This window comes from Sphaeramia orbicularis, chromosome 20 (assembly GCF_902148855.1).
Source record: "Sphaeramia orbicularis chromosome 20, fSphaOr1.1, whole genome shotgun sequence".
Taxonomy (NCBI): domain Eukaryota; kingdom Metazoa; phylum Chordata; class Actinopteri; order Kurtiformes; family Apogonidae; genus Sphaeramia; species Sphaeramia orbicularis.
In genome coordinates this window covers 8013641-8033304 of record NC_043976.1, presented here as the reverse complement: position 1 = coordinate 8033304, position 19664 = coordinate 8013641, and the positions used below count along the sequence as shown (strand labels likewise).

The 19664-nt window shown below is 38.8% G+C and overlaps 1 protein-coding gene across 3 annotated transcripts in view; it reads right to left on the bottom strand.

Annotated features, from left to right (window-relative positions):
- Nucleotides 1-19664, bottom strand: part of ctdspla (CTD (carboxy-terminal domain, RNA polymerase II, polypeptide A) small phosphatase-like a) — a 37097-nt gene that overhangs the window by 5198 nt on the left and 12235 nt on the right. For 2 of the 3 annotated variants that reach the window (XM_030123753.1, XM_030123754.1), the window contains 3 exons: nt 10861-11027; nt 9517-9549; nt 5179-5280 (listed from right to left, as the gene is read on the bottom strand). In XM_030123753.1, the coding sequence (XP_029979613.1) occupies nt 5179-5280; nt 9517-9549; nt 10861-11027 (302 nt within the window). The remainder of the gene's footprint in view (nt 1-5178; nt 5281-9516; nt 9550-10860; nt 11028-19664) is intronic. The other variant, XM_030123755.1, reaches the window with a different exon arrangement.

The window sequence follows — 19664 nt, the reverse complement described above, 5'->3', positions numbered from 1 at the left end:
GAAAGGGATGAGGGGAAAGGAGAGGTGCAGGAGGTGGAGGGAGATAGATGCCTGGAGGGGTGTGGGTGGAAGACAAGTGGAGGGCGTAAAGACGGGGATGAAAGGTTTAGGTAGGAGGCACAGCAGTGTCATCTCAGGGAAAGAAAAATAGGTGGCGGAGAAACAGAGAGGAAATTTCTACATTTGACAGACGCTGAAAAAGGAGTTCAGCTGTCACCTGTTTGTTGCAGAAAATAACACAGATTTATAGATTTTAAAGCATGATGATGCATTTAATGAACACTACACCATTTTATCTTCAATGCAACACTGTAAACATCCCCACTGATTGTAATATGTGTGTGAATTCAAAGCTACAGGCATCTTTTAGTGGGGACAGTTCAATGGTATCCAGCAGAGGGGGTGTTTGCTGTAGGAATACTAAACACAGCACTATGACCTTCCACATGTCACCTGTATATTGTGTCCAGAGTGTTCATTATTGTGCCGAGAGTAAACAATCAAGAGATGTTTGCTCTCTATGGATCGATTTCACGACATACAGCTCCAGTTAATGTTTGAACCAGAAAGCTTTACAGCCTTGAACGTCTAAAAACAGTACGGGTAATGAGATAAAACCTGCGACGGGCAGAAGGTACAACAAACAGTCAAGTATTGTGGTTTTACTTCTACAAAGAGAAGGAGCGAGGAGAGAGAGGCAGATGGAGGAAGGAGATGCAGACACAGACTTGGCCTCTGCCTATTACTCTTCTGCTGAATCACTCCATCATCTGAAGACTGAACACACAACAGCTGCTCGTCGCGCAGCTTCTGTAATGGGCCCGGATCCGAGACAGCGAGAGATATAAAGATGGAGGAGGGCGAGAAGGGGGCGTATATGTGAGAGAAATGGAGGGTGAAAGCAAAGGAGGAAGGAAGTAAACAGTGAGAAAGGACAATGTTTGTTTTAGGTTCTCCGTCAAGCATAAGTTCTCCTGCTGATCGTAGATTTCATACTTGTACTATATGATCCTTTACAAATATGTCGAATTTCATTATTGATTTTTTTTTTTTTTTTTACATGTAATTCTCTGCATTTTTGTGTAGAAATTCCTTTCACAATGGTAATCATCCATGCAGAGAAGTCTTTAATTTCATCTTGGTAGCTGCTCTAGTTTCAACTGGACTAAAATGTTTCATCCCTCATCCAAGAGGCTTCTTCAGTTCTAATTGGTGCAGGAAAGCGGACTTACAAACTTGTAGGGGGTTTGGTCTGTGGAAGGATTTTCCACTTTCACAAAAAACGTTTTCAAAAAAGCAAAACTAGTCCAGCTGAATGATGACCTGGGTACGTGAGAACTTACACAGACATCTATGATTTCACGCTTTTCTGTGTTTATCATTGTGTTTATTTTCATCTGACACGAATGATCAAAGTCGCCAGTGGCTAAATGAGAACAAACTGCTATAACTAGAGCAGAATTAGTCATTTCATCCACTAGTAGACGACGTCAGAAAATAGGATGGGATCACAGGGATTGTTTTCACTATCACTACCTGACGTGACTTAGGCAGAAATCATGTTTACAGTGGAGGCAATGTATTAAAGATTTATTCACATTATATCTAGAGTGGAACATTCACATCAGGTTCTGTCATTTTAATAAAACAGCAGCAACTAATGTTATCCATTAATGTTACAGTTACAAGTCGACATGCAACAAAAAAAAAAAGGGTCTGAGTTTGAACCTTGTGGAAAACATTTGATATAATGTAATTACACAAGTCAACAAAATTTATTCATTTATTTATTTGCCTTTATTTAATCAGGTAGGTCAGTTGAGAACCAGTTCTCATTTGTGCAGTGATGACTTGGCCATGAAGCAGCAGTCAGATGCAACAGAAAACAAAAACTAAACACACTTTATGGAATAAGTAGGCTGTGGCTTATTTCATTATTAAATCTATGTATATATGTATAATATATGTATGTATATGATTTGCCGTATTTGTATATTTTCACATAATGTCAAATTTCCAAATTTGTAGGTAATATTATTCCATTGTCCACACACTTTTGGCCATAATGTATCTACATATACTGTACTTTACCCCATATGTTTCCTGTAAAGCTTGTCATCACATCGATCATACAGAGTTAATGTCATTACCATATGTCTGTCTCTAAGTCTGCATTTCCTTCCTTGATGTACCTTTTTAGCCACTTAAACACAAACCGGATTTAATCCCTCAAGCCTTGGAATTATCCTCTCATCCATAACGTCAAGGATAAACCATAGTATGCCATGTGTTATGTAATGTTTCTATTTTCTGTACGTCCATCTGTGCCATATGCAACATGATCCTTTTACTTGTGGCTGTTTTTGTGCAGTTCTCAATGCATGCTGATGAATCGCTTTAGATTTCGATCCAAAATTACCTCCAAACTTCACTATCTAAACAACATTTTCTACAGGAAATCCTGCCGGGCTCTGAGCGGAACTGAAAATGCTGTGTGTGTGTCGCTTTCTGCTGCACTGCCTTCCTCTCCCAACTGATTTTAATTTATTGCCTTGCCTGAATACATCTCATTGCAAATACTGATGAATTCTGATGGACTGAGTATCCGCTGCACAAAGGGGTTCATCAAAAGGGAAAAGAGCAGCTTGTGCGAGTGTGAGTTTCTGACTTGTTTTGTCAAGGGAGAAAATAAAACCGCCTCAGACTATAGACATCCAGAGTTTCTGTGAAATTTATCCCACAGTCATTTGAGGCAACAGTACACTGTATAGGACACACCCTTGTGTGTGGGTGAGCATGTACGTGTGTGTGGCCCCGTACTGTTGGCATGGGACTGCAATGGGTGGGTCCGCACAGTGTGTGTACATTTTTCTTTCCCTTTGCTTTTCCATAGCAAATGAGGAATGTATTCCTAGTCGGACGAAAATGCGCCGAGAGACGTTTTCTGAAATTATTTAAATGAAGGATTGGCTCCCCTTCGCTGCTGACAAAATACATTCTTTAGCTTCACCTTGAGCTGGTTTTATGCATTTTTCTCATTTAAGCTGCAGTCATGGCCAGCTGTAAGTATACACTACACACAGAGGTAATAAGATCAGCAGGGGTGGAGGCTGAGCGGTGCAGAAGTGGGTCACTGGGTATGCCAGGTGTGTCAGTAGAGGGAACTTTTGACGGATGGATGCAGGAGTCATTACCGCTGCCAGGCCAGAGCTGGACTGTACTCTATTTGGGCATTTATCATTTGTCACCCCATGAGACACTTTTAATATTGAAAATCATGACATTGAATTGTTGGATAAATTAACATTTCTCTAAGTCGGGTTTCACCTGGAATGACCCATGCAGTCTCACTGATGAAATCTCAAAACTTTTCTAGAAGTTCTCTAATTTCCATGATCATTCACCACCTTTAAGTGCATGAAAAGATGGTTACTTAAATTCATTACATTATGAAAATTAAAAATCTCCAGTCAGTTATTATAGTTTAATTCCAGGTTATTTCAATTTTCAGTTCAAATATTGAACATTTGGAACTAAGGATTGTAATAACAATAATGAAATAATAAAATAAAATAAAATAAAATAAATAGAAAAATGCTGTATTTTTACTCAAGTAACGCCTATTAGTAAATATGGAAAAAACTGTTAGGTCTATTGATTTTTAACATTTTACCTCAGTGTCATTTAAATCTGAGGTTTACTCTCTGTCTGTCATTTTGGAAACGTCGTTACCAACTAAATTCAGGGATGCTAATTCAGGAGGGGTTTAAAAAAAAAGGATACAATGCCCCTAAGGAGCGTCAGAGGACATGTTCACCCATGAGGAAACTATTTAAAATAACTGTTATGTAGAGGAAGGTAGGGAAAAACCTGATTCATTTTGAAACCTGGAAAAGTACATGACTGTTACAGGATTTTCATTAATATAGGAACTCTATAACTATGTCTGTTCTAAGATTAAAAACACATTATCATTGTGATACAGTGCAAAACTACGAGATTAGGTATGTTAATGTTTATCTACATTTTACCTCAGATTTAATCTCTTTACCTTTATCACACCAAAGCATCATCCGAACCCTGGTATCTCAAAATGGGTGTGACAACATATCAAAGATTTATGCTGCGTATTTATGGTGCTTCGTGGTTAGACTTTGGCACTTACGGTAATTTACAGCGATAGTGCATAATCCTGGGTGTAAATTAAGAATGACCTTTGTTCCTTCACACCTCTGTTCTACATATTTATATACTACCAAAAACAGTATAGTGTGAAAAAAAAACATATGTACAAATACAAAGTTTCATTATAAGTAAGAAATTATTATCCAGCAGCCATGTAAGTGTCAAGGCTTCTACAAAATGGGAAAAAAATTTAAAAAACTGATCTCAAATTGAGACCATGAATTTTCCTGTACATATGATTACATTCCTTTTGTTGTTCAGTACAAAATATAGCATTAAATGATTCCATCTAAAATGAAGTCCTTTATAAACTGCGATGTAAACTCATTCGACGTCCTTGGTCTCAGGCTTTTTTTATTATTATTAATTTGTAATATTTGTCATGTCCTGGTTTGGTTTTGGATTGTTTCTACTCTGCTATTGTTTTGTAATGTGTACTGTCCATCTGTTCTGGTGAAAGAATTTTAACAAACAGAGTGTGGAGAAGAAACAAAACTTTATTTAAAAGGTTTAAAGGGTGTTTTAATGCAGACAGATTGTTATTTAGGTTGGTGGTGATGATAAAGACTTTTTCTTTTCTCTTAACTACCATATATATATGGTCGAAACTGCTATCAAACAACAGGTACTGGTATACTGATGTACTGGTTGCCATGCCAATGCCTTGTTACAGTAATAGCTGGACCTGTTTCCTGTCTTGTCCTGTTTCAACTGGTATATAAAAACCATAATGCCTCTGGAGATGTACATTCTTTTGATTATGTTTACTTCAGTGATGCTGCCAAGGCTCAGCGGCACCTCATGCTAATTGTCATCATACCATCGTACTCATATTCCCAGCAAAGAATAGCATCTTGAGGACTTATTTCTGTGTAATCCTATTATCCCTTCAAGAGCTGGGGAATAACACTGTGACACGACACAAATGAAAACAGCACATAACGCAAGTGTCTGTACACTTCCAACTGTGTGTGTGATGGGGTTGTGAAATACCTTGAAGGAGCTGTGTACAAGGGTCTCATCGAGGTCGATCACCACACAGTTCTTGCCGTAGTCTGTTATACTGACCTCTGGCAAGAGGAACTTGGCTGGAGGCTGCAGAGACAACACACACACACACACACTCTACAGTATATGTATAAAAACACCCAGGTTCATTAAAGACAAAAATGGCCTTAACACACACAGAATCATACTGGAGGTGTGAGACTGGAGTTGGAGATGTTCACTTAATTACTTCATTGGGTGACACTACAATAACCCATAAAGACCCAGTGTTCCTTTTATGGCAGTTTTTTTCTCTATATCTAACTGTCTTAAGTGATTTATCACCATTTATTATGCCATAATCCTCTGTATTTTGCATTTTCTCAGTGAACATCCGGTATTTTCCTATATTTAATTCACTGATAATGTAGATGTTCATAAAAACTCAGATTAAAATTGGGGGTTATTATATCAAAAACAGAAAAAAATTGAAGAAATAGTGACTTTTTCAGCAAAACATATCATTAACTGAACACAAACCAAATGTCTCCATCTACGGTCATTGATCCAACTCCATGATGAATCAATATTGTAGAAGATGACGGTGTTTCCATGTTCACTATGGAGCCTCTGAACGTCCAAATGGGTCATATCTGATGACCATGAAAAAATGATCAACTGCATCTTACGCGATTATTTACATGTATTAGGTTTAGTGGTTCAGAAATTATTAAACATTTTAAATCAGTAGATGGTTTTCGTCATCGATGACTGTTTGGGTCTTTATGGGCTAATGTCCAGCAGGAGTATGTCCTTCAGTTTCTGTAGAAACTTAACTATAAAACAAAGAGATATACCCCTACTGTGATATGATTATTTTTAGACTTTTATCAGGGTATAGGTTACTGTACTGCTGTAACTTTTGGATCTTGCAGCATTCAATTATTATGTTCCTTAGCAAAATCAGTTGGATGTCATGTTTATATAAAAATTATCTTTTTCTAGAGAATTATTTATGCACTTGTACTGTTTTATGCTTTATTGTTTTCATAGAGTTGGAATGAGCAAGCATATTGTTAGCTTCATAGTATAATTGCCTAAGTCATAGTTTTGGTCGAAATGGGATATCTCCGTAACTTTACTCTCCTAACACTGCTGCTTCTATTGGCTATGGCCTGAAATAAACATGACTTAGCCAATTATGCAATGATAATTCTCAGTCTCTTCATTAAGATGTAAGAAAATACAGGGAATATATGTACACTTCTTCTAGGACAACTGGTTTGTTGCTAGTGGTCAGTGGGTGATTTTAGGTCCATTAACTCAAATATGTAGCAGGGAAAGTTATCTTAGTGATATTAGAAAATCCCAATAACCCCTGAATCCTGCGTCATCATATATGGTTTCAACTGGGTAATGGTGGACAAAAACTAGAGGTCGACCGATACGGGACTTTATAAGATCGATGCAGATTTTTTAAAATTTGGTCAGCCGATGGTCGATATCTATGGCCAAATTTTGAGGCCGATATATTTTTTTAAAGCACATTGAAAAAAATACAACTGAAAAATACAACTGAAACATTCAGATAGTTAAGATTTTTATGCAGCAATATAAATGAAATTATCAATACATATACACATAGCGCTCTTTTAACATTTATTGAACTTCAAATGCTGCCCACATAGGTGCCTGATCAAATACCTTATAACATTTTTACTACTGATCAAATTTCAGCTTTCAAATAAAATTAAGGCCAATGGCCCTAATATATCGGTCTACCACTAGAAAAAAAAACTATGATAAAGGCCAATCATAAATCCGCTAATCCAAAATGACTTAGTGTGTTTAATCAATAATCAAAAATCACTAACTGCTTATAAAACTATTTTTCATGCTGTTAATAGTCCTCTGATTCGCTCTTGTTGTTCATCTCTTTGCTTTAGCGTATGAGCCCCTGCTGATATTTTCTGTATTACACCATGTTGACTGAGCTCTGTGACTGCGATGCCTTCAGGGTCAGTGGGGAAAAGGAGACACACTTATGTCCTCTGCCAAGCGTGCCTGGGGTTACAGACAGGCATTGGGCAGATGGTGAGGACATGGGGGGGGCAACACACACACAAAAGGAAGCCGTATAGAGGTGATAAACAAGGACTTTGTCAATCTTACACATATATATGAGTGTGGTGCGCGGTACGCTGTTCGTACTGTACTGGTGTTTTAGTCTGTTGAGGCGAGGCTGGCAGTATTTATCATGTCTTATCTCACGAGTGCATGCTGATGTATCATGGGAAGAAGTCCCTGGGAGCAAGGACGCTGAATGACATCCCGACAGGGCGTGATGAATGTGATTTACTCATGCAGGTTGAGCAAAGAGAGACCGACTAGGACCTTGACATTTTCACCAGGCAGCTGCACAGACAAAAAGAAAACACACCTCCGCCTGAAGCTGCCACCAGGGGGCGCTCTCCCAGACTGATGAAGCATGACCGCAGCACACCATGCTCACCAACTGGAAATATTTTTACTTGATTACTATGATGCAGACAAACTAATGTTGAAATGTTCCAGTGTGTCCCATTGGATTATACCATCTGAGCAAATGATTACATCTCTTAAAGTCAATGTGTTAATCAGCATAATGTGTCCAACTTACTGATATAAGTCACCACTAAAAAACACCATACACTTCTACTATTTGAGGACAATTATTAATGATTTAACCTCCAGAGGTCCAGCTTTTATGAGCTTTTACAAGTTTCACAGCTGATTTTTTAAAAAATTATTATTACAAATGTATCTGAAAAAAGCATTGTTGCATCATGCTGTTTTCACTCCAGCCATTTTTTTTTTTTAATTTGCAAAAAAGCAGAAACTTGTGCTGATCTGGGCCTCTGGAGGTTAAAAAAGTATATTTCAAAATGAGTGTTTCAGATATTTTTTCGGTGAGCTAAAACTGAATCATGACAGATTACTGAATAAATAAATGCTATTTCTGAAAGGAGCTAAATGAATTTACAACTGGGAAAATATTAAATTTAGAAATATCAAAAAAGGAAATAAATAGGCAATATATTAATTTGATTGGTCTTTTTCTTTATTCTAAAATTAATACTAAACATAGAAGAATGAGTAATTGTTTCAGAAATAAACCCATTGCGGACTTTTAAAGGCTGATATTGATATTTTAGAGCAGGAAAAAGCCAATTGATCAACCAATATATACCATGAACTTCCTCCCAAACATGTTGACTCTGAAAATGTATTAGACAAGTCTGAAATTAACTTTTTTTTTTCAATTCAACAGAAACTGAGTAATCGTTGAACTAAAAATCTAAGTAAAGTAACTGATCAATAAATGTAGAACCGAACAATGACTCATTAATCAGTCTTCATTAACTTCAATGATGTAAACCATAGTATACTTTTTAGAGTTATTTGTAATGTACAGTTAAATTAAAAACAGTGGCGACTGAATAATTATTAATATTAATAATATAATTGTATTCAATCCTCCAAACTGCTAGGCAGATTCATGAAACATTACTGTGTAATTTGAAAAATTAATATAATACTTAAAAAGCTAAATAGGGTTAAAATAAAGTATTAATATTTATTTATTAATTTTTACATTTGTGTTAAAGCTATTTCTTTGTTTTGATGTTTTATCGTGACAAACCTCTCACCTACGTACAGACACATCTTTTTTTCATTGCTTTCTGCACCTTCTCGTGTAGCTTGTAAACGCTTTGCTTGTGTAAAGAGTGACGCAAACGTGACCTGCTCAGGTCAGCCTGAGTTATTTAAGTCGCCTCTCTGAGACCTCGCCCGGGAATGCAAAGAGCAGACCTCGACGCCACATGGACTTCCTGCCATTGAAGGGAGGTGACTCCGAGGCGCTGGAGTTTAAAGCTTGGCTGTGGCATGGGATGCTGTGAGTGTGAATATCCTAAATTACTGCAAAACCACAGGATCCACATACATTCCAAAATAGCTCAATATTGTGCAACTTCAGCGTAATTGCAAACATATCAGGGGACGGATGAATTCCCTTTTCTATTTGGTGTCTGTTTAGGGGCAATCCATCTAATGGACCAACAAGTTCATTGAATAATCACAACGTAATCTTTCTCAATACAAGGAAGATAAGTAGGAAAAAGCAAAGTTGGGAAAGCTGCGTGACTATCAGGATGGGACAGTGCAAAATTACATCTGAGAGAAACAAAAAGTCCCCTTTGTGTCAACATCCACATGCGGCAAGAGAGATGAAGCAAGCAAGCAGAGGGAGGAGGTGACTAAGATGGAGTGAGATGAGGAACAATGAAAGATAATAATACATACACTGGGGATGGGGATGACCTGGACCTGGTCACACTGGAGAAAATAAACAGAGAGAGACCAAGAGAAGGAGATTGGGAGAGACAGAGAGAGCAGCGGGTGGAAAAACAGAAAGAAAGGAAGGAAGAAAAAGAAAAAAACAGTGAAAACAGGGGAACAAATCAACAACATCAATAGTTTAATCGATACATGTACTGAAAGAGGAAGAGGGAGAGCGACAGAGAAATAGGACATACTGTATAGTACACACAGTGATAGAAAGTGAGAGCAACTCACTCAAAAACAAACAGAGCTGCCATAGTAACAAATACGGCTGGCCAGAAATCCAGCAACAGTACACTGCTGGGAGGGACTGTGGGCAGGAACCCAGCTCCAAAATCAGCCCCGCACTATAACAAGGCTTTTTATGGCGAGGTTCGCTAGGTTCATTCTGAATTAATGGGAACTCATTTGTTAAGGAGGGGTCCGGAGCGGGTCAGTGCTGACCACATGTATAGTGTCTGTAAAGGGCCACACATTCCTCTCCTGAATGAGAGACTTTTACAGGTAAACAAGAGTGGAAATGTGATACGATTTTGCTCCATTTATAGCCCCGTGTACCTGCCTTGGCAGCAGAACACCGTGTTTGTGGAGGAGCTTTGGGTTTGGCGCCTTTTCCACGACCAAAATGTTCGCTTCACACATCCTCACTACACTGGTCAGAGTGTGCGTGAGGAGAGGGGGAGGCGTGGGTGCCAGGCAATCCATCACACCGGACACACACAAGGCCCACTTTATGGGGATTAAAGAAGCAGCAGTATTAGCGTGTGTGCATGTGTGTGTGCGTGCGTACATGTGTTGTCATGGGTGTACGCTAGGACTTGTGCAAGCCTGTGCGAGCATGCGCCAGAAACAGTGAGGGAGTGTGTGTGTGTCTTTTGAGCTTCTCAGCGGGTGTTATTTTGTGTGCACGGCTTGTATGCGCTTGTGTGCGTAGGCAGATATCGAAGAATGCAAGATGGGAAGCGAGCCCGTATTTTCAAGCAGTGGATGGTAAACAACCTCTGGGTTCAACGGGTTTGAAGCAGCTGGAAAAATTTGTGGAGGGAGCTCAGCGAGGCTGCACAGCACCTCAGCCTTAGCTCACTGCAGGAAAAGGCAAACCTTAACAAGCTCGCTGTAACAAAACCAAACAAATGGTCCTCGTTACTGGCTCTCTCAAGTGAGACTAGGATTTCTGTCATTAAACATTAACTAATTCCTACAAGTATTTTTTTTTCAGTGCAGTCACATGAATGAATGGTATGCAACTGGAACTCTTTCCAACTATGATGTGAGCATCAGCCGACAGAGACAAACAGGCTTTACCTTGGGAGGACTGCCATTCTCCTCTGGCGGCGGGGGCAGAGAAAGTGTCTTGTTGTTGGCGGGTGGTGGCTCCACGTGGTAGTCATTGTAGTTGCGGAAGCAGCAGAAGAAGGGGCTGAAAATACTCCGGCTCCGGTGCTTCTTTAGGCTGCTGTTGGACTGGGAGACTGGAAGAGATACCAATCAAAAATAGAAAACAAGTGAGATTAGACTGCTTTGCACATGTGCAGAAAGTAACGGTTTGCAAACAGGCTAAAAGGGGCCTCTCTTGGCTTTCAATCAAAGTGCTGTTTTAGTGGCACTTCACAGCCACTCATACTAATAAAAGCTACATCATATGGCAAAAAAAAAAGAATTAAGTCAAGCTCAGAGCAGCACACACTTTGTTTCACATGCATCAATGTAATATCGTGACAAAAGGCCTGAGACGTATGTTGTACAACACAGTGATGCATCGGTTCATGCAATAGGAAGCATAGGGACAAAAATAGCCATCATAAGAGTGCCCTCTGGGAAGGAAGCCCAGTTAATTAACATCAAGAAAGAAGGAGAGTGCAAGACAGAAAGATTAAATCATATATATGAAAGAAAAACGGAAGAGAGGATGAGAAGTTTAATAATAGAGACCGTAAATGCCCCGGAAAACACTGGAAACATGCATCAAATTCCAAATTTTCAACAGCTCAGTTGTTCATTTATTTCTGCTTTTTGACTCTATCGTACAATAATGAAACCTGGCAATAGATGACCACTGACTAAGTGCTGGTGAGCTCTAGGGAGAAAATAACATACACATATAGGACCCAGGTTACATCATTCCTCCTTCACTGTCTCTGAAGCCCATGGCCTACTTTCATGCTGACAGAGGAGAAACAAACTGGCTGAAGAGCCTTGTGGGCCGCTGTAAATGTTCTGTCATGGATTAGAATTTTCAGATTTTCTGTTGGTGTGGATGAGTGGATATTAATAGAAATTTGGGGAGTCACAAAGGCTCAAAAGTATCATTTGCAATTATCAGGAGGTGTTCCTGAAGTAGAAAGTCTGCCAGTTTAATTGCTTTAGAGGTAATTTTTAGAAGCGGCATCCCAAATCTGTTCAGGTCTTTGAAGTGACCACGGGCTGACTTACTGGAATCATCATTTTTTCTGCCTTAGAGCAGCCATCACACCATGTCCCTGTTTGCTGCCGTCTTGTTAACGTGTTCATACAGCCGTGTGACACAGGCAGCCCAGTTAGCCATGCATGCGGAGGCTGTTTGCAGCCTGCTCCTGTTCTGAAAGCCTTCACACTGATGCGGTGCAACTATCCCCGGGTTTCACCGACTGGATCTGACAGGCTTCGAACAGTTCATCATCTTTGTTGTCTCGGTCTTTGTACTCCAAAACTCATGGTGGCTCCCCCTTCTCTTGGATAGATGTTCGACAGTGGTAAACAAACACCACTATAGACTTGGAAAAAGGAGGCAGCCTGCTGTGCTTCTATACTCTCTGTGGTGATTGAAGATAGGCTGCCCTTGTAGACTAGATTCACTACAGAACACTGATAAAAGCCTCCTGGCTGTAAGTATACAGTCTATATGTCTCTCAATTTATATACATAAAGTAAAGGTGCCCTTATCAACAAAGAGCACCTTAAAGGTTGAAATATAAGAATTCATCAGATTAGAGAAACCAACAACAGCACTTAAAGAGAAAACCTCACATACACACAACTGCAAATACAAGAACAGATGAAGAATCTAATACACAATTCAGCTTTTAAAGGATAAATCCTTACCAAGAAAAAAAACATCAGTAGCATTGAAATCAAAGGGGTTGGTTCATAGAGTTTTTTTTGTTTGTTTGCCATAACCTCAGTAAAAAGGATTTGACTGTGTGTTTTTGATGCACAGCTTAAAAAGAGCAATACTATACATTAATTATACCTGATCTAATGCGGTGTACATCACAGTCATCACAAATTAAACATTTGGGGATGACTGGTTTTTGCTTTGTGTTTTTAGTTCTTTAATTTAATTCCTGCCAGCTTTAATTAACAGTAAATGCCAAAATCAATATCTCTGGCATGTATAAATGTAGACAAGATGTTCAGTGTGTGTTGTTTAATGACATCTAGGGGTGAGGTAGCACATCACAAAAAGGCCAGGGGATATTTTGTCTGATCTGGGCTTTTTATTTGAGGGGATTTTAACTCTGGTCCACACTCTAATATAATAGGTGATGATAATGCGCCGTAAAACTGGATGTCACCTCAACGTTCACCACTTCTGTGAATGGTACAACCAGCACACTGGGATGTAATGAAAACACTGGAATTTTAATGTTTACATGATTCAGCAGGAATAAAAACACAATGATGAGTATTTCAGACCAGTTCTGCAATTTGATCTTAAATCAACCTATATTTGGACTTTTAATGACTCATCAGCAAAAAAACAGAAAAAGTTATTCCTATAAATGACTTACAGCTAAATGTTAAAAAAATATATATATATAGTATACAATAAAACTGAGTGATTCCTGTCAACTAAAAAGTGGTTTAAAACATATTTTTTATAAAACAATGCCACCTTAAAGTCAAGTATTTTTCATGTTCCATCCAGTTTTGGGTATGTACAAACCATTTAAAACAATTAACGGCAATTAATACATTTACTAAATTCATATTTTGTGCAAATATGCTTATTCCACTGGTATAATTGTTTTTATGAGAGACTTTGTAATACTGAGCAATATGCATTTTAATTAGGTATCAATTGTTTGTCTTTTGTTTTCATCATGAATTGGTAAATTGTATTTCCTCTAGAGCAGGGGTGTCAAACATGTGACCCATGGGCCAGAATCCGGCCCGGGACAAATTTGTGAACTGAAAAAATTACACTGAAGATCAAAAGACTATGAGTGTAATGATGCACTCATCTGTACCAAACTATTTCAGTTTGGGACCTTCAGTACAATATGGAGGTGTACCAAACAAAAACATGTAGCCTATGTGAAGAACGTAAACACTCGCCTTCAGTTTCCACACCAACCTTGATGCGGAACGCACACAGTATGAGCAGGGTGGCCACAAGTGGAATCCATGTGCAGGGTTTCCCCCTATATACATTCTGCAGCCACGCCACCGCTGAATTCTCAGCGCCGCTGCTAAAAACACCCAAAACACTTTAGTCTGAGGCTGGGGTGCCAATAAGGTGGGGTAAACATGACAACAGAGAGTGTAACAGAGGCACAGAAGCCGGGTTGGACATTTGAAGCGTGTTAAATTTCACTTTCGGTTTTTGATTATTATGGAGCACACACACCCCATGCCCCCCTTCACTGTACCGAAAACGTACTGAACCAAAACTTTTCCCTGCTGTTACACCACTAATACAGACCAATATAATCTTAAAGTAAAATAATAGCACAATAACCTACAAATAATGATTTGAAATTTTCTACTTGGTTTAATGTTAAAAAAAATTACATTACATTATGACTATGAATAATAATTCTAAATAGGCCTTTTTATTTATGTTTTAGTGTAAAAACATGAAGATATTTACATTAACAAGCTATCCTTCAACAATAACCTGAACAAATATGAACATCCTGAAATGCTGAAAGAAATGTAAGTGCAATAAAACAATATTCTGTTTGTTACTAAATATTTTCTGCCGTTGCAGATCATCCCTAATGCAAATGTATAAATGATAAATTAAGGCATAATATTGTTAAAATTGCACGTTTCTTAAGAAATTTCATTTTTTTCCCAACTTATTCACATCTTTTTTGTTTAAATAGTTTGTAAATGTAAATATTTTTATAATTCAATGGGGGGGGGGGGGGGGGGTTTGTACTAAAACTATTAAAAATTTGGAGTTGTCATTATTTACTGGCTACTATTTTACTGGTCAGGCCCACTTAAGATCAAATTGGGCTGAATGTGGCCCCTGGAAGAAAATGAGTTTAACACTCCTGCTCTTGAGGAACACATAGTCACTACAACATGTGAAATGAACCTGAAAACTTGAAAAGTCGGATGTGCTTCGATGTGGAAATTTGTGGTGCTAAAACTGCTCTGCAGCACAACCAAAATTTTATTCCAGTTTTCATCAAGCTATAATTTGGCAAATGTGCGACTGTGGAGCTTCTGTTAGAGAGGGTAAAGACATCTTGTACCTTAGAACAACTCCTGAAAATTTCATGCGTCTATCATGAATAGTTGAAACATAATGACTTATTGATCTTAGCATCTTTTTCTGGATCACTAAATTTTTTTGTCATTTTAAAGCAGTATCTCCAAAACTGATCATGATATGAGGCTGAAATTCCATAAGGTATTCACTACTAATGTTATTTTCTTAAAGTATGAAGTGTGTACAAAGCAGTTTCACAGGAATAGACCCATGATGATACAGATTTTGGAGCCAATTGTAAACTTTTATAAGTGCAATGAAGAAACCTAAACTCATCAAAACTGAAAGTTCATTTTTGAGAGAATAGAAAATGCCTTGTGTTTAACAGTTAGGATTCGGGAATGAACAATATTTGCATATTGATGGATTATGGCTTTTTCAGTGAAGTCATTTTCAACTAATTTCAATGAGGTCAATTTGAGGAAAAACCATCTGACTCAAATTAATATTCATTATTTATTATAATTTCTCATGACGTGACTAGAGGGGATATTTAATGTAAACAGTTCTGACTGGAAGCTTCCACCAAAGGAGGCAGGGGCTGATTCTGGAGATGTAAAGTAACCATCACTTTATAAAGAAAACTCCATTCACCACAATTATAATGGGGCAATAGAGAGATCGACAAAACAACACACCCAAAACTAGGATTTTTGGGTGAATTAGTTCTTTAACATGTTGCGTTTTCAGTCTGGACAGACCTTGAGGGACTTCATGTCATTCTTCCACATTCACTCCTCCATTTTGAGACTGTCTACATTTTCCCGCCCTGCTCCGCTGCCCTGATCAACCGCCCGAAAAAAGCAGGTGGGAGCATGAGAGGGGAGAGAAAGCAGAGGGAGCTGGAAGGGGAGCAAAGGGTGTAGAATGGGTGGGGAGAGTTACTGTGGTGAGACAGCCTATACTTGGGTCTGATTCTTGCTCCACCCCCTCCTGCACCACCACCCTACACAAACAGAGCTTTCCTTTCTCCCTTTGACACAAACAACATAGCTGAGAATTGACTTCTTCCAGCGACCAAGAAAACACACACACACACACCTACCCTCACACACACACACACACACACACACAGCATATGTTCACATGTTTAGTCAAAGTGGACACGAGTAAAGTGATCCACCAACAACATATTTCCACTCATTAACACAACTGAAGCTCACAGAAGCTATTTTCTTTTAATGTCCTTGCTCAGGAATGTGACTGGGGTCAGCTCGTCTTGCATAGTAACGCAGCTTTCATCGGTCCTGAGAATAACAGCAAAAGGTTAAAGTGCAGCATTTGCCATTAAGACTACAGGCGCCTCCACATGTACAAACTGCATCCCCATAACAACAACAACAACAACAACAACAACAACAACAACAATGACAATTCCAGTTAAATCAGCTAAATAAGACAGTAAAGCTCCCAGACTGAAAAGAATGGGCTGACAGTGTTTAGGTCTGTGAATAAGGGATACACCCGAACATAATCTAGGTAAAGGGTGGTGCATGCAAGTGGCTTTATCTAACAAAAGCTCCCTGGAGAGAGGCATGAGGCCAAAGCTGAGCCTTTTCAGTGCAGGTGCACATTATTTACCCAGTGAATACACTTCATTTGATTCAGCATATTCTCTTGATCTGAGAACTGTGAAAACGGCCCTTTAAGGCAGCGCCTGTGTCAGCGCACCGGCTCAACGTTAGGTAACAGCGATAGAAGGCTCACTCGTCAATCAGAGCCAACCAGGCTCTCTGTCACATGTTTAGGCACAACCGCTAACAAGGCCGGAAGAGGGTGAAAACGCAGGAAATTCTCAGCATTCCTGACAGGAAGAGATAATCACCCCGTGACCCGCAGCGTGGAATAATGCCAGGCTCTGAGAGGGAATATGATCCCTGGCTTAGCTCAAGATGTTTGAGGTGGCCTCTTTTAGTGTAGCTTAAACAGCACAAAAAGTATGCAAGCAGTCAAAACAGAGCATGCTGCATGTAAAATACGACCATATGTCTAAATTTAGCCACTGTTTCTGTCTCTCATTGATTTACGTTGCTGTACTGTCTTATTTGAAAGAGAAGCTATCAGCAGAAATCTAAAAGATATATCAAATTTAATATATTGTGTGTCACATTCCTGCAGTTTAAGATTTTGCTGATTTTATTGGTTAAAATAGCACTGGGAAGTCCAGTTATTATTCAGGTGTTAAGTATCTTGATTCTTTTTCAATATTAAACCAGAGATTTCCCCCATGCAAACTGTAGACCACATCCAGGACGCATAATATTAGTGAGGTTGTTGACTGAAATTGGTGATACATGCCTGTGCACTGTGTTATAAACTGTCTTTTCTGGTGTGACTGTATTTATCTGACAGGGAACTTCCAAAGGGAGAATAAAGAAAACAATAATTAAAGGACTATACAAACACTGTCAAGCTATTTTTACTGAAGTAAATGTATTCTTATGGTTAAAACATGAGATAATCTGCATCCACATCTTTTCACTTCTAATTAAGCCAAGCCAAATTGGTTGTTTGCTGACAAACTGCAGTGATTTAATTATTGAGTGCAAACGTTTGGTCATACCTGTTGAAATAATGGAATAAATCTGAGTCATACTATGTGATGACAGAATTATTGCCGGTGTGATACAGCTTGCACTGCTTTCCGGCAGCAGTTAGTTGATCAGCCACGCAGGTAAAAGTGTACAGTACCTGGGGGGCATGAATGTAACCGTGAGAACAGTCCATGTGAATGTGGAGCTTTAATAATTCAGATGGAAAACAGGTTGGTTTTAAATGGCACTCCTGCGTGCTTAATATACACTGAAATAAAACAGCCGACAGACAGTGAGATTTCACACTTTCCCTGCTGCGTAAAGCTACTATACAACTCAAAAAAGAACTTTATCTGGACAAAAATGGCATATTAATGCTCTGCAATCGTTGCCTCAGGCAGCGGGTGCAATTTTACAGATTTGGCTCCTCCCTTCTCTGAGATTTTGAGTGTAGGGTGATTGCATTAAAAGTGGGACCAGCTGTCTAGGGCTTATATAACACCACATGAGATAATATACTTACTTGGCTGCAGACAGAAATGAAGAACAGGAGTCTACATACACATCCAAAAACACACAGACATACACTCACAGCGACAGGTAATCCACTGTTTGCCCGGAGCTGAGGATCTAATGTCTTGAGATGACAACAGAGGCAGACTGAGCACCTGAAGATAAAGCTGTTTCTGCCCATCGCTATCTCTAACAACAGCAGACAGCAGTAAGAGGGAACTCCTTATTGTGCACTGTGTCAGCAAAACAACTGTGGAGGAATCCCTGCAGTAATACAGTATACTGGGATGACGCTTGGAAAGGGAACACTGTTAAGACTAGTGCTGCAGCACATGGTAATAATTACTGCTTGGATTTTAATGCTAGTTGGGGAGTATTTGAAGAATTTCATTAATTTATGGTATTTTTATTACACAGTGGCAAAAAATAGATGGGATGAAAGGTAACAGCAACAGCAACAAAGACTCAAGGTCACACCTCAACCAGGGATTTTTCTGTTTCTGGGGTTTTGTAAACATCCTGAACCTCCATGTCACCAAGATGTTACAGCCATACAAAAAAAACCCTTCACGTCAAGAAATCAGAAAAATAACAAAATGCAAAAAGCTGAGTACATCAGTGTATGTCAGTTTTATCTTTTAAATTACTTAAATATATGACTGAACTGGAGTTCAGCGTCTAGCTTGAGGACATGTACTGTATGGTGTCAGTTTACTTGAAAATAAGTCGTCATCCAAACTAAAGGTCAAGGACCACAGCTCAAAAGTGACGCCAATGTTTAAGTATCTTGTAATAAAGTGACAAGTGCTGGCTCCAAAAAGCCTAGTTGCCTATGGACTTACTCTGTTTAAATGCAGTCATTTTTTTCCAGGTGTCATTCTTGAACTTTTTTAAAAAATGATCCTCTAATAACTGTTCTGGTCCACCTGACATTATTACTTTGTCAGTTTTAAGATTTCAGGGCTAAAATGAGGCTTTAGCCTTATTTTAATGGGTCTAGTATTACCTGTGTACCTTCAGCAATTCATAATGTGTCTATAATTTCAGTAAAAATCCACCCATACCTACCTAATACCTAAAATTAGTCCAACGCAAATTGACACCTATGTTATTTGGTGCTTTTAAGTATCTTTTAATTTCCATTGTGCATTTATTCTGGTCATTTCCCTGATTATGTCTACGGAGGTTGTGCCGCTTATGATAAATGAAACTTTCAAAAGTACTATGGGTGGAAATTCAGGAAGCTCATATGACAATAAAACATGGATATTCACTCAAAAAGCAAACTAAAATTTAGAAGAATGGCATCCAGAAAGATGATGAGGTGGATGTAGAAATGGTGAACCTACCTGTGACATGAGGACTGTGGCATAATATCAGTGAATTTGAATCAAAAACAGACACCGCTCTGTGTGAGCACTCTGTATGAAACAGATGTAGGCGGTTAAATTCTAAATCAGCAGAGGTCCACAAGTTAAACTAGTCCAAGATGCCATGGGGGGGACTGAGTGACAGTTGTGACTGACAGCATGTTTGCCTGCTGATTTGGACTTTTGGTGCTTCTGTTCATTGAACAA